Consider the following 14,966-nt stretch of genomic DNA (forward strand, 5'->3'; position numbering starts at 1 on the left):
TTGCCATTAAATTATGGCAAAAGTTCCTTTTCCTACGCTCCTATTAAAGCGGACCAAATGAATTAATACTCTCTGTATATGAATTTAATTTTGGAATAGGAATCGAACCTACTTTTTGCTATGCACATAGCTGTAAACCTTCTTAATTCTATGCAATGTTTTAAATGAGGGGTAGACGTTTTACCACCGACGAGGCGAGGCGTAAGCCCTGAGATATGGGCGTAAGTATTATGAATCTTTAAATTTACTAATTTTAAGATAATATAAAATAAAAAATAATTCTAAAAATTATGTTAAAATCACAAAATTATAGCAACTAATCTATTTAATATATATATTCTACTATGAATAATATAAAAAGTATGACATATATCATAATATGTAAATTAGTTGTAACGTCGTGACAATTCAAACATCAAAAGTAATGTATTCGATACGAAATCTTATATGTATTTTTTAATGTGTAATGAATCTTGAAAGAATTTCGATATTATAATTTGATATTTTTTTTAAAATACTCCACTTATTTAATATGCTTGCTATTTGGAAGAGAATTTATATAAAAACATAATTCACAATTTAATTATAATTATCTAGCATCATTTATTTTTAATTCACTAAGTTAATAGAGTGACACATAATTCACCATATTATACCATGATAACTAATTATTTGTAAATAGTTGCGCTAGCTAATACTGAGCTATTAAATTAATAAGTATTGTATCTCGTAAATGTGAAAAAATAATATTTAGGAAAATAGTTATAAAAAATTATAGACTAATATATAATAAAGACATAACAAAAGTTAATAAATAAATACTTTTTAAATGAAAGATTTATTTAAAATTTACTATTATAGAAGTATTAGTGGATAACATGCAATAATTTTTATTTTAATTATGATATAAAATACTCTCAACTTAATGATTTATGATTAAAAAATTAATTTTGAATTGTCAATGATTTATTAAGAAATTTAAGAATTTACAAGGCTAACACACAATTGCATAAAGTTCTATTAGGTGAGCCCAGTACACTGGGCGTTAGGCGTGTCCGGGGCGTAAGCCCCGACAGTCGAGACGTAAGTCTCACGGAACTAAACCCTACACATAAGCTCAGAGGCGTTTTACAAGTGCTCCGTCCCGGGGCGAGTCCCAATTCTACCTTTTAAAACAAAGATTCTATGGTGTGAATTGTGGTAACGTTGAAAAGTGTATGGCTGTCTTTTTTGTCTTTTTTCATTTTTATTTTTGCTCGTTGTTATTGTTGTTGAGTATTTATAGTTAAAAAAACTGCATCTCTTATTCGTGTTCTGATCAATTAATATTTTCATGCTAGGGTTACCTACCATTAAGACGAAATTGCTATGAATAATTTCTGTTCTCATCATAGAATGTACCTTTTCCCCTATGGGCTATGGCATATTTGATGCATCTCATTATGGTTTTAGAGGTCGTTTGGTTGGGAAATATATTATCCCAGCATTAATTATCCCGGTATTAGTTATTTTGGGATTGTTATCCTATCTTTTCATAGGAATAAAATAATACCACAATCTCGGAATAACTAATTCCGGGATTAGTTACTGCGATTTTATCCCAATTAAACGTGGGATAGCTTCATCTCAAATTTAATCCCGAGATTAATTATCCTTATCTTTCTTACTAAGCGAGCCCTAAAAGTTTAGTAAGGTAAATTGCAACATCTAAAAGAGAACATTACCTAATATATCACTAGTAGTGGAATTGAAACGCCACATCCTTTGTAATTAAAAATAAAATGGTTGTGTTGCAATTTTACGAGCTTGGCGAAAGAGGTAAACTGTGTTCAATCTTAAACGTTTTTTTTTTTTTTTTTAACTTTTTCTTTTAAGGGTTGTGGTGGTGGTGGTGGTGGTGGTGGGGGGAGGGGGAGGGGGACCCTGGTGGGGTATTTTCTTTTTTTTTCTTTTGGGGGTCGGGTGCAGCAAGGGGAGTCAATTGACACCTCTTCGTCGGAAAATTACATTGTGTAGATATGTTAAATTTTTAATTTTTATGTATATATACTATATGTTGACTTCCCTTGATTTCTTCGTATGCTTACTTATTTATATTTTGACCTCCATTCATAAAAGTTCTGGTTCCACCACTGATCGGGTGGTGTATTTTGTTTGTTAATAAATATTTATAGAGGTGGCTCAATAGAGGCCAAAAGCCAAATCTTAACATGAGGCCTTAGACGTATCTTATCAAATTCTCATATTTTCTTGTTGAAGTTTATTTTTTAGCTTTTTTAGATGTGAAGTTGCTAATTATTTTTTTATAATCAATTTTTATAGAGCAATTTTTTTTCTTTAATTGATAATGTAACCAATCCACTTAATCTTTGTTGAAACTTTGTTGATTCTTAAATAAATTTTTCTTAATTATAATCTTGATTACGGCCTTCCAAAGCAAATTATGTGCTAAATACTTATATCCTAATTTGGAGCTTTTTCATGAACTATTTTACTTGAAACGTCTCTATGGTAGCTTGAAAAGAAAAAATTATACAAAACTAAAGTTGTAAATAAAAGTGATTCCAATTAGAGTAAAATAAGTATAAAATAATTTCCGATTTAATTTGTCTACAACTTCTATTCACAATTACCTCAAGCACATCTATTAAAAAACATAAAATATGTAACTATGTGACTAACGATTGTTTGTAAGTTGGCAGTAATTGATCGAACACAATTTCTTATAATTAAATATAACTATTAGTAGTAATTATTTTATATATAAAACATGTGTTATAATCTATAATAAATAGGGGTGTACAAACCGAACCGGAGAATCGCACCAAATCGAAAAGTCAAATCAAACCGATTAAAAAACCCGACTAGGTTTGGTATTGAGTAAAAAATCTCGAACCAAACCGGCATATAATTATATAATTTTTATATATACTTTTAAATATTTTATATAGAATTTTCTTTAAAAAATATTTAGAAATATTTGGAATTCTCTTGCGGGATATAATATTTAATAGTATATGAAGTGCTCCATATTTATTAACCGTAAATAATGGGTTGTATGATCACTTTTTCATCAAGTATTACTGAAATGCGTCAATCTGTTTGTTCTTCTATATTCATATTGCATGTTAAGATCTATTAAGTTGTTATATCTTTTCGGATGTGAAGTGATAATTATTATTTAGGTATCATATTGATTTTTATGTTTAATTACTAAATTCGGTTAACCTTAAAAGTTTGCATCAACAAAATATTATTATCAGACGATTAAAAAAATAACTATTATGTGTTACTAAGAAAATTTTCTCATAAGAATATTTTAATAGGTAATATATTTGTCAATTTTTTTATATTTTTACTAAACATATATTTATTTATCAAAAATTTAATAAAGTAAGATTGAAATAATATTTAAGTAACAAAAAACCGGAAAAATCCGACAAAACCGAACCAATCCAAACCGATATAGTTGGTTTGATTTAGTTTTGATAAAATCCGAACTAACCCGGTCCATCTACACCCCTAATAATAAACATAAAAAATGAGTAAATTTTGGGGCCTCCTATTTTTGGGGGCCTAAAGCTTTCGCTTTAGTCGCCTGGGGTCGAGCCATCACGAATATATAGGTTATAAAACCCTACCACAAGTAGGTAAAATATATTCTACTTATAATAAGTGTATCTAGTTATTTTTTCTATATTTTTTTTCGAGATTATTAGCATCCATAATGTTGGTTTTAACAATCTTAATTCAATATTTTTGCATCTACTGTAAGACAGTTAATGGTTTTTTTTGTCTGTGTACCACCTCTACTGCTGATCATTTTGATCTCCTGTCTTTACAAATTCATAATGTCTCATGTTAACAACATTCTTAAATAAAAATATCTTAATGTAATACTTCATAATCAAGATTGGATATAGAATAAGTGCCACAAATTTCTTCTTGACTACTCACATCAATTTTCTATATTTTCCTCTAGGAAACACAAAGAGCAGCAAATGAAACTTTGGATATTTCACTATAATAATGATGTTGAACTGAAGACGATTGGTTCTAAATCTTAAAATCATTTCAAAACCAGAAATTATGACATATGACAGCCCACTCAGTCAAATGATGTGGGTGCTCTATCTTTTATCCAAATGAGAAGAATTTTACTCTGCCCAATAGATATCTCTGTTTTTTCATTCCATGGATGTTGGGATAATTATCTCTGTTTTTTTCTTCCTTTTGAGACGCCCTCAGCGCCCCCCCCCCCCCCACCTCTAGGAATTTCTTTGGTATGTTAAATAACCATGTTATATTTTCGAGAGTTTAGTTGAACAATAATGTCACTAGTTCATTTTCTTTTTCCTTTCGGCAAAAATTAGACTTGTTAAAAATTTGAAATGTCAACAGTACTCGTAGAAGTTTGGATTTTAAAACTGATACTCTTGGCATCCCAATTTGTTTGACATAATTTGACTAGTTACAAAGTTTGAAAAGTAATGTAACGTTTTAACTCGAATTTTATGTATAAAAGTACCCTTCCAGTGGAGTCCTGACAGATTTTGTCAACCTTTAGACACTAGAAGAGCATTTTATTAAGTGCAAAGCAGGAAGATAATGTTTTTTCCCGGACCAGTTTGTACGGACCTCGATTAATTCTACGTGATGTCTGCCACCTCCTACCAACAACAGGTATCAGGTAACTCTATCCATCAAGGCTTGAATATATAGGAAGAAATCATCTAATTTTTTTGCCTCCACTAGGATTGGACCTGAGACCTCATGGTTCTCTCCACTTCATTGACCACTAGGCCACACTTTTGGGTGCCACCTCTCACCGACCTGAGACCTCATGGTTCTCACCACTTCATTGACCACTAGGTCACACCCTTGGGTGCCACCTCCCACCAGCAACAAGTACTACGTAACTCTATCTACCAAGGCTTGGATAGATGGGAAAGAAATCACCTTGGATTTTTTTTAGCGCCGCTGAGATTTGAACCTGAGATCTCATAGTTCTCACCCACTTTATTAACCACTAGCCACTAGGTCACACCCTTTCGCAGTAGGAAGATAAATATTAGACACCTGAATATTCAATTTTGACTAAAAAAAATTTCCTTTGCACAAGAAGCAACAAAATGAGCTACGCCATGGCCTAGAGCATTGTTGTCGAGTTCTCTGGACTCATTATTCCCTTATTCGCAGAGTTTTCTTTGATAATCCTACTAATCACAAGAAAAGCTGAAAGAACCATAAATCTTATGTTTTATACTCCTTCAGTACGTTACATATGTCAAAATTTTACCCAGATGGGTGTTTAGTGGATTAGAAGGTCGAAGTTTAGATGGATATAATACAAGCTCTTTCTAACAGTACACATATATGTCCAGATACAGAATATACCGTCAAGAAATTATCAGCTACCACATCTTAATCATTTGGTTTTTGCATTAGCTAGAAACTTTACGTACCAGCTATCTACCTAAACAATTATACTGATGTAGGAATAACCATTCTCTAAACGCTAATGGCCCCTAATTTTCTAGAACTGCATATATAAGTCCAACTTGCTAGCCTTGTTGCAAGCACATAAGATACTATGGTCATCAAAGTCGTAGTCAATTGTCATTGTAGTCTACGCCTATACTACCACCTGTCCGAATCCTCAAAAACTTAGTGCTTTGTGTTTCTCAGATCTAAGAACATGTCCAATTGACTTAGGTGTTCTCTTGAGGCTTTCAGCTACTATGTCTGAGGAATTGAGTGCTCTTCGGTAAGAGGGAAGAGATATATTTCGGACCAAATTGGGACCACAAAGAACCTGATTCTGTAGGGAATGCGTGATAAAAACTCCTTGCTGGTCGAGCGTTGTTACTGACTCTTCAGCTGCACGGCGTCTTGTAGCATCATCTACATATAGTAGATCCTCAATCCTTGCCATCAAGTTAAATGCCAAACTCTCCAACACCCTAGAGTAGCTCTCAAGGATCGAATGTCCCACATCCTGCATGCATGAACATGAAAGTTGCAGTTCTCAGATTCTTTGATCCTGATCTTGTAACACATAAATTAAACATGGTCAAGACAAAGGCAAAGCAAATTTAAAGTGCCTTGGATTAAATAAGGTGTGATTCATGCTGCATGTCAACATATGCTAGTAAAGGTGAACAGTTTTATGTTTTTCCTTCTAAGTGACCTTCTATATCAAACAAAAGGTTGGCACTGAGACGACCATATTAACTGTTTTAGTTGGCAGTTGTCATAAAATTATTAGCTACCGTTTAGATTGAAGTGGTGAAACTAATCATATTGCTTACATTGGATAAGGCTTTTGAAGCTTCACGCAAACAGTAGTATCAAACTAGAAAATTGTAGCATCAACTTTTAGAGATTAACTTTTTGTGATCTTTCATTTTGGTCAAAGTTAGAACCAGCTTCGAGATTCTTTGATGTCATCTGTGATCATTTTCTCATTAAGAAGCATTTGATATGTGAAATAAGAAATTCAACTAGGCTGTTCAACTGAGCTCGGTCAGTCACGTACTTGACTTTTCAGCCATAAGTGAGTAAAACTGACTTGAAAAGCTGGACATGATGAAAGCGGTCATAATAGCAGAACAGTAAAGAAGAGACTCAAGAATATACCTTGTTATACTGAATCTTGTTCATGTCCAATGCAGTCTGTGGAAGGCCAGGGAAATTCAGCTTTAAGTTCCTCAGCAGGTTCTCAGCTCGCTGTGACAAGAGTTGATATCTTTCCGTAAGACCAACAAGTCCCTTTACCGTGCCACCCCATGAGGACTTTCCAGATTTGGACTGGTTCAAGTTCTTTTCACATTTTTGCCGCCAAACGTGCATAGCAGCCTCAATCCTGTTTGCAATCTCCAAAGTCGTATACTCTGATGAGAGGTCCAAGTAATCAAGTAGGCAGTCTGGAGAGAACTGATCGGCAGTAATATATCGGTGGAGGATTTCCCCTAAAGATGCCTTCCCACCCTGAAAGATACAGGCCAAAGATGAATTAAACCAAAGCAGCATGTGTATTAGACTGAATAGAACTATGCAAGTCACTAAAGCAATAAGATATTTGGGGGAAAATGACAATAAAGTTTTCAAAACCCAAAGGGGCAATAACACAACAAATAAAAGGGACAGACTATGAAGATCAAGTTGGAAGACTCTTTGTCTTTCTGAAGTATATTAGATGAGGCATACCTCAAAGTCCATATCAAGATGCTTTCTTGCTGTTTATAGCATAGCAGTACTTAGTTTCACAGCCAAGTGGCAAAAAGTCAAAAATTTAAAAAACCAGAAGGAAGGAAATGAAAGCTTGAAAAGTTTGTAACATGAAAAAAGGAGACGATTGTATATACTGCCATAGACAATGCTAGAGCAATAATCTAAACGCATAGAAAGTATTTTAAATTATTTCATTATGTAATCTACATCCAGAACTAGTTCAAAGGAGACAGAGGAAGTTCAAAGCTAAAAGCTTACTAAGACTTAACTGTGTAGATATCACGCTGATTCAGCAGAAAAATCTCGGAACAAAGTTCGCGAGTGGGTGGTATTTAGGCAATTGCATTGCACCAAAGTGCCATAGCCTGGACAAATATACTAGGAGCTGCTAAATATCTAAGATACAAAACCAAGAGAACAGAAACAATGATATTAGCAATCTATATGCTCACTAAGCAACCAAAGCTGTTTGTTTGTCTGACATGCGAAAATTAGAAATTGAAGGCATGCTTTGCTATGATCAGAGAATTCATATAGCCAGACCCCAACTAGTTTGGGACTGAGGCGTATTTGTTTGTTATTGTTGTTGCATTGCTATGATCAGAACCATATAAAAGAATTGGCAGAGAAGAAACTCAGTTGCACCACTGTATCAGTGGAGAAGATTATCATGCAATGGATGACATGAAGCAGGGTTGGACACTAATAAATGAAAAAGAAAAAAATGGGTGGAGATAAGAGGTTGTACATAATAACCTTGCATTAAACTTACATGGTGCCTAGCAACTAATGAGTCACTGGTCTTTCTTTAAGATGAATGTAAAGGTCCATATTAGTCCAAGTAAAAAAATATCTTAGTAATTGATAAAGAAAGAGAAAAAAGTTATATCAAAGACCAATTACCATTTCAATTTTGAACACTTACCTTTGGCAAGCTCTCCATGTAAGCTGTTGGTACTTCCATTTCAGATAGTGTGCTGGCATTGATAGCCTGAGCTGCCTTGAAAATTTGATTTGTGCATTCCCTACACTGCCGCAATCGTTTCCTTGTCTCTTCTGACAAACCTTTTGGTGGGACCTTTGGGAATGGTAGCCACCATTTCTCTTCAAGCCTAATGGAACGTCTATGAGAGGAAGGGGAACAAGGATATGCTTCAACATCTTCTCCATCAGCGACAAGTATCCCTCGGTCAACATAATAAAATTCACAACCAGAAAAGGCATCCAACATGCCAATTAGCATTGCATCTAGCTTTTTGAGTGCTGGAAGATTTACATAGAGGTCTGACCGTGGTTGAGTGACCATAATCTCAAAAGTCCCACCACCAGGAAACTCTTGCACAGAAGGTACAAGTTCTACTATCGAATCACTGACAGAGACAAGCCATTCCATCTCTCGACGCCACATCGATTTCTTTTGTGGCGCTAATGACTCCAACTTCCACAGTTCCCCAAAGACAGTGGCTGCAATTGGAAGGAGAGAATATGCACAATGTTAATCCTAGAGGAAATTTTTCCAAAGCTCTTTAAATACAAAGTGAAGTGACATACCAGCTAGGTTAGTGATGGCATTGGAGATGGCAAGAGCAGTACAGACTCCCTTTCCTCCTCCAGACATATCTTCTCCTAGCAGTAGTTTAGCAAATCGCTCTTTCATTAATTCAACTTCTGCAATCACAAGAACATCATGCATGGCAATATTATGTAGCTGATGAATTCACACAAAATTATACTTAAACATAAACTTATTAGCAACAATTATTTTACACAGAACTGGCACAAAATAGCATTCTTTCTAATCTATTTTCAGCCTAAAAGAACTATCCACAAGCCTATACTAAACCACAAGAAATGACAATAGTTGAAGAAATGTCCTTAACGTCTAGAGCTAACTTAACAAGGGAGAACAACGTCAATATCATTGTAAAATACTTCTCTCAAAATAGCAGAGAGGGGAAGATTCTTTAACTTCGCCGAAGAGTAACTAAAACAAGAAAAAGTAATATTGAGCCTACAACTCCTTCATGTATTCTCCTCTCTCTAATCCCTGTAAGGAGTCGAAACAGGATCTTAAGTCAAATTGTGTGAAATAGGAACTGCAACCACTGCTCCTTTGTGAGAATGGATACAGACTAGGTATAAGTGTTTATATCTAAAAAACAAAATTCCCACTATATTATGTATAGCTTGAGCTGAAAGCAGTAGTTCATCAGCACCTGCCACGTCAACGTGTTTATCCTATCCACTACTATAAGTTTTTTGCTCAGGCTCAAAGTATATCAATATTCTCCAGAATAACTCAATTCTCCCGTGGTCAAATATTAACGGCCAACTGAATTTTGCTCTATTTGATGCCAGCAGCCACTAGGTGTACTTCAATGTGTGTTTAATATACAGAAAGACCACATACAGAAAGACTTACTACGCGTGCCAACTGCCAAAAATTAGGTAACGATGAAAAATGTGCTACTGAAAACCATGAAGAGAAACAAGCCGTTATCAGTGTTGAATCACATGCTGAATTCAACAAACAAAGACGCCAAAACACACACACACACACACACACATATATATATAAAGGATTAAATTTATATACACCAGATTAAAGAATTTTCACAGGCATTTAAGCATGAGGTATTTAATTAGTTGATTACCTGAGTAATTAAATTAGATTTGATACATAATTTTATGATGTTGTAAGTTATTATTATCCGAATCGTATAAAAGTTTTAGTACTACAAAGCTAAACTGAGAATATAAAAGAGGCAGCAAACTAGTATGAACCTGATAACTCAGCGGTCTCAAGTTTATCCAGTTTCTCAGCTGGAATGATGACGTGTCTGTCTCCGACAACCGGCAACATAACGGTAGGCGGTTCACCGAAACCGGAATTGGAGTTGTAATGAAGCGTAGAAGATGACGAGAGAGAAGTAGAAGCATCCTGCTGACGGTAAGAGAAAGTACTCGTGCTACTACAAGTTTCCGACTCGCTGACGTCAGCACTTAGGCTATAACTATCATCAAAACGCTCGCTCTGTACATCGAACTCGTCGTCGTCGGACGGTAAACTCGCCATTCGCCGGCCGGCGATTAGAGTAAAGGAATTGCTTTAACAACGGGAAAATGTGATTCGTGTGATAAAGAGGAATTTATATAATGTAGAATTATTGCAGTTTTGCTATGATTGTGAGGGGAAGAATTATTGAGAAAAGTGGGAGAAAAGCAAAAGTGTTGTGACATAAAAGCAGTTGACACTTTTCTTTTTCACTGCTCACTTAATAAAAATACCACTCAAAATTGTAGGTTGTGTTAGTTGCTGCAATCAAAGTGATCACTGTTTGTTTCAGTTTTTTTTCAATGTGTATCGCGCTTTTGCGCACTCCAAACTAAACCAGTTAATCGAGCCGGGCTGACCCGTTTTCAGCCCGATTCGGCCCGGGTCAATGCAGTTCCGCCCGGTATTATAGCATATAGGGCAGACTGGGATGGGTTGGACGGGGAACGGGTTTTAGACGAATACATTTTGGATATCGGTGCACCGGAACCCGCTAACCCGTTAACGGGTTGTTAACGGGCTGCAGCCCGGTAACGGGTAAATTTTTTTATTTTTATTTTTTAATTTGTGTACCGTTGCTAATAAAATTTAATTAAAAAAAATATTAGTACAGCCCGCTCGAGCCCGTTAAGCCCGAACCCGAATGGGCCCACAAAAACCCGCAAATTCCCAACCCACTATCCCCAGTCCGCTAACCAACCCGGTCCGTTAACGAATGGATTGGGTTTTTTTTGTTCAGCTCGTCCCAACCTGCCCGTTAAACACCTCTACTCAAAACTCTAACGAACACATGGCATTAGACACCTTTTTGTTTGATTCGAGGCAGGGGGGTCGTCGATTGACTTTATAATGACATCTTAATTCCATGAAAAACAATTGTAGTATAAAGGAAAAAAAATGATTTTCGAAATTTATGATCTTAAATCTGTTAGTATAATATTCCTGTGGCAACAAAGCTTTTGAATTTGTAATCTTAAACGTGAGTACTATCAACAAAGTAAAATAAAAAGTTTAATATTAAATTATTTTAAAATATATAAATATGTTATTCTTTTTAAGCGGACTAATAAAAAATTATTCAAATAAATGGAATCAATGTCGAAGATAAAAAGTTCAATAAGGGTGAACACTCTTTGCTAGTGAGCGATGCAAGAATATTCAAAGTCTATTTTTAAATAACAAGTAATATTTTATTTTAATGTAGTATAATTTTTCGGTGAAAGGTGGTCAGAGTGTCAGACCACCACTAGACCAACACAGCTTCGCCCCGGAATGGAGTAGAGTATAGCTCATCAATTTCAGATTATTACACTACCACAAATGGTATGGGGATAATAAATTCCTCCATCTTTAACTAATTATCTTGAGTTCAAGTTTGGAGTAAAGATCTTTTTGTAGAAAGTATTTTACCTTCTTGGTAGCCTATTTAGTGCGATTTTTAATCAGAGTTGTAAACTTCCAATACTGAATGATTAAAAAAATACTCTCCTTTTTAATTTGATTATGCTTAACAAACCTCATATATAAAGAAATTCATGTTTAGCTTAATATATATATATATATACTAGTCTCACGGTACGCACGTTACGCACGTTGCGCGTTGCGCGTGTACCCTATATTGATGAGAATTATTTTTTTAAAATATATAAATAACATTCAAACATGGTTTTAGTTACAAAAATAGTATTAAGTAAAAGTTTGAGTTCTTGAATTTCAATGATAAATATTGATCATGAAATTAATACACATATAAAGAATTTTATTCATTTATTCATGATCTTTTCTAATAATATTTATTTAAGTAACAAATTAAGTTAACGTATACAAAAGAATTTATTAGTAATTTGAAATTAGAATATCTTATGAATATTGCTTTTGTCTTAATAACCATGTATATTATGATTCGTTATGTAGTAATCAATAAAAATGGACAATTAGGTTAATAAGTTTATCATAATATTATAATTGATTCCAAATTATAATTATTACGAAAAATGATTAAATTCCAATGTTATCCTATTTGAAATTTATTTTTAAGGGTAAAATGGTTTATTAATATTTCGCTATGAGGCTTTGTGCTTTTATAATAGTTAATATATATATATATATATATATATATATATATATGTATATATTGATTAAAAAAATATAACAACATGTATTTTGCTCGCAAGAAAGAAAAAATATTGCATTCTGTCTATTAAAATGAACTTGAAAATAACTTTTCAATTTTTTTTAGAAATGCTCTTAGATCTTTAAAAGTTATGTGTTCTTGCTAAAACTGAAAAGTTGAATATATAGAATTTGGATATACATCAATTTCAAAAATTTAAAGTTTTTATTTTATACTCGAATATAACTTTTAGTAAGTATACTTACATATTGAGATTAGGTGCACACGCAACGTACATAACGTGAATTTTACCAAATAATAAAGTCTCCTAACCAAAAAGAAAATTGTGTGTGTGATTTAATGCAAAAAAATTTAACCAAAAAGATCTCCTAAACCTAAAAGATATTAACTACAAAATAAACGCATTCAATACTCCAACATAGGGGGGAAAATTTAGGCTAGGCAGAATTTTTAACTACAAAAAAGGTCTCCAAAACCTTAAAGCTATAAACTACTCCAACATACGTAGGGAGTAGAACGAATAGGAAAAAATTTATTACCTTTCCTAGACGGTTAATAATAGGAGAATAATTAAATAGCTATTCCTAAATTATAGGATAATTAATTAAATGATTATTTTTAAATATTAATGAAATACTTAAATTACTATTTTGTCTAATGTGAACTCTATATTTTAAAGGGTAAAAAAGGTGAACGACATTTCGCTAAGGGCCTTCGTGCTTTTAATATAGTATAGATATATATATATATTAAAAGCACGAACGCCCATTGCGAAATGTCGTTCGCCTTTTTTACCCTTTAAAAATATATTTTACATCAGATAACATTGTAAAATCAAAAAGCTTTCCAAATATTTAGGAGTTCTAAATCAACTAAATTTTTTCTAAGTAATTTAGTGTTTGATATCTTCTCCTAATAAGGATATAAAATATTAAAACAATAAAAGAATCCAAAAAAGTAGGAGGAAATATTTTCGTTAATTTCCAACAAGGAAACTTCACGATTTTGTGTAATATTTCTATTCTTTGTCCTTGTTTAATCATAAAGACCAATTTTGCCTCTTTATTTCCCTTTCATAGATTTATTTATTGTTTTTAAAATTCAAATGAAAAGTATTTTTTTAGAAGCTTAGTTGTTAAATTCGTTTATTTCTCAAAATTTTCTAAGACATTAGGTTTTAAGGGAGAGTGTTTATTTTTGGAAAAAAAAGTAATAATTAATTTGTGATAAAAAATTAATTACCGTAATTTAATTTACAAAAATACCTAAATTACCTCAAGAAAAATTTATGTTAATAAAGAAACTAATAATTTAACTTTAAAAATGGGAATAAATTACGAAATTTATCTTGTAATTGATCATTTTTATTGATCTGTCACTAGTGATATTTTTTTATTATTTAATTAGATAATTTTTTCATCGCTAATTTATTTTTTTATGCAATTGACTTGTCTAGAATACATGGCATCTAGACAATTATTTTGATACGAAACTAATATAAAAGAACATTAAACTTTCAAAATCATCTTGGTTGTTTCATGCTTAGCCTCTACTTTTTTTACTAAATAGGCTAAATATTTTCATTTTAAAGAGCTTATATTCTTAAAAAATTATTTTTAAGGACTTATATTTTTATAATTTTATGCATCGTACAAGGTACACGCGCATCGCGCGTATACTAAAACTAGTACATAAATAAGTTACTCCAAACTTGGGAATACTTGTTTATTATTTATGAATACTTTGATACCAATTTCTATTCTAAATAACACTTCTTTTTTCAAAGCTCAAGTTTATCTCAATCTGAAATTGCTTTTATTTTCATATTATGAATTATAATAAGACGTTTTATTTCACCTTAATAGTTGCGTCCAAACTAATATGATCCCTGAATTGGAAAAAAGGCAGTAGAATCTAGTAGAGGTATGAAGTCAAAATTCTTTTATTAGTAGCTAAAACTTAGGTAATTTCTCAAGAAATTCCGAGTTTGTTTCTTACATGAGTTAAGTTAGCTGCTAGAATTTTGCTATTCCCAAAAAAATGTAAAAAAGAAATAAGGGAATCATAGAATACTTGGGAGTTAATTTAATCCATGGTCATTGAACTTTTGGTATTGTCACCCAAAAGTCACTTTTTTTTTGTTACGTTAAAATTATTTAACTTTGTGTTCATTACACAAAAGTCATTTTTCTTTCTTTTGTTACACAAAAATCATTTGACTTTACTCTAGTTATCACAAAAGTCACATTTTTACTTGAAAAGTCTATTATGCCCTTGATATTATATAAACCTTTATATTTATATATTATATACTATATAATATATTTTTACCTATGTATTTTATTTATAAATTAAATAACTTAATATTATTTTATTTATATTCATATATTTAATTTTTTCTTAACACTAAATTTTCAAGATATATTAGTAGCATTATTAAATTTGTCAGTATTTTTAATATATATTAGTGGAGAAATAAAGCGGCAAGTACATTTTCGTGAGAAAATTCGTAGGTAGACAAACAAAGAAAATGAGGAAAAAATC

General features: G+C 32.5%; 1 protein-coding gene across 1 annotated transcript; it reads right to left on the reverse strand.

Annotated features, from left to right (window-relative positions):
- Window positions 1–5,319: 5,319 nt before the first annotated feature.
- Window positions 5,320–10,486, reverse strand: LOC104227525 (rop guanine nucleotide exchange factor 1-like). The gene is made up of 5 exons (XM_009779781.2): window positions 10,018–10,486; window positions 8,785–8,901; window positions 8,159–8,697; window positions 6,640–6,990; window positions 5,320–5,998 (listed from the first exon to the last, which is right to left on the reverse strand). The coding sequence occupies exons 1-5, from the start codon at window positions 10,307–10,309 to the stop codon at window positions 5,660–5,662; spliced, it is 1,638 nt and encodes a 545-aa protein (XP_009778083.1). The 5' UTR covers window positions 10,310–10,486; the 3' UTR covers window positions 5,320–5,659.
- Window positions 10,487–14,966: the final 4,480 nt, after the last annotated feature.

Source organism: Nicotiana sylvestris, chromosome 4 (genome assembly GCF_000393655.2).
Source record: "Nicotiana sylvestris chromosome 4, ASM39365v2, whole genome shotgun sequence".
NCBI classification, from domain to species: domain Eukaryota; kingdom Viridiplantae; phylum Streptophyta; class Magnoliopsida; order Solanales; family Solanaceae; genus Nicotiana; species Nicotiana sylvestris.

Bases quoted from the DNA above. Each gene is read 5' to 3' on its own strand.
- LOC104227525 (XM_009779781.2), bottom strand. From the start codon at position 10,309: ATGGCGAGTTTACCGTCCGACGACGACGAGTTCGATGTACAGAGCGAG. The intron at 8,902-10,017 runs GTTCATACTAGT...TTGTGATTGCAG, and splicing joins TGAGACCGCTGAGTTATCAG to AAGTTGAATTAATGAAAGAG. The intron at 5,999-6,639 runs GTATATTCTTGA...TCATGCATGCAG, and splicing joins ACAAGATTCAGTATAACAAG to GATGTGGGACATTCGATCCT.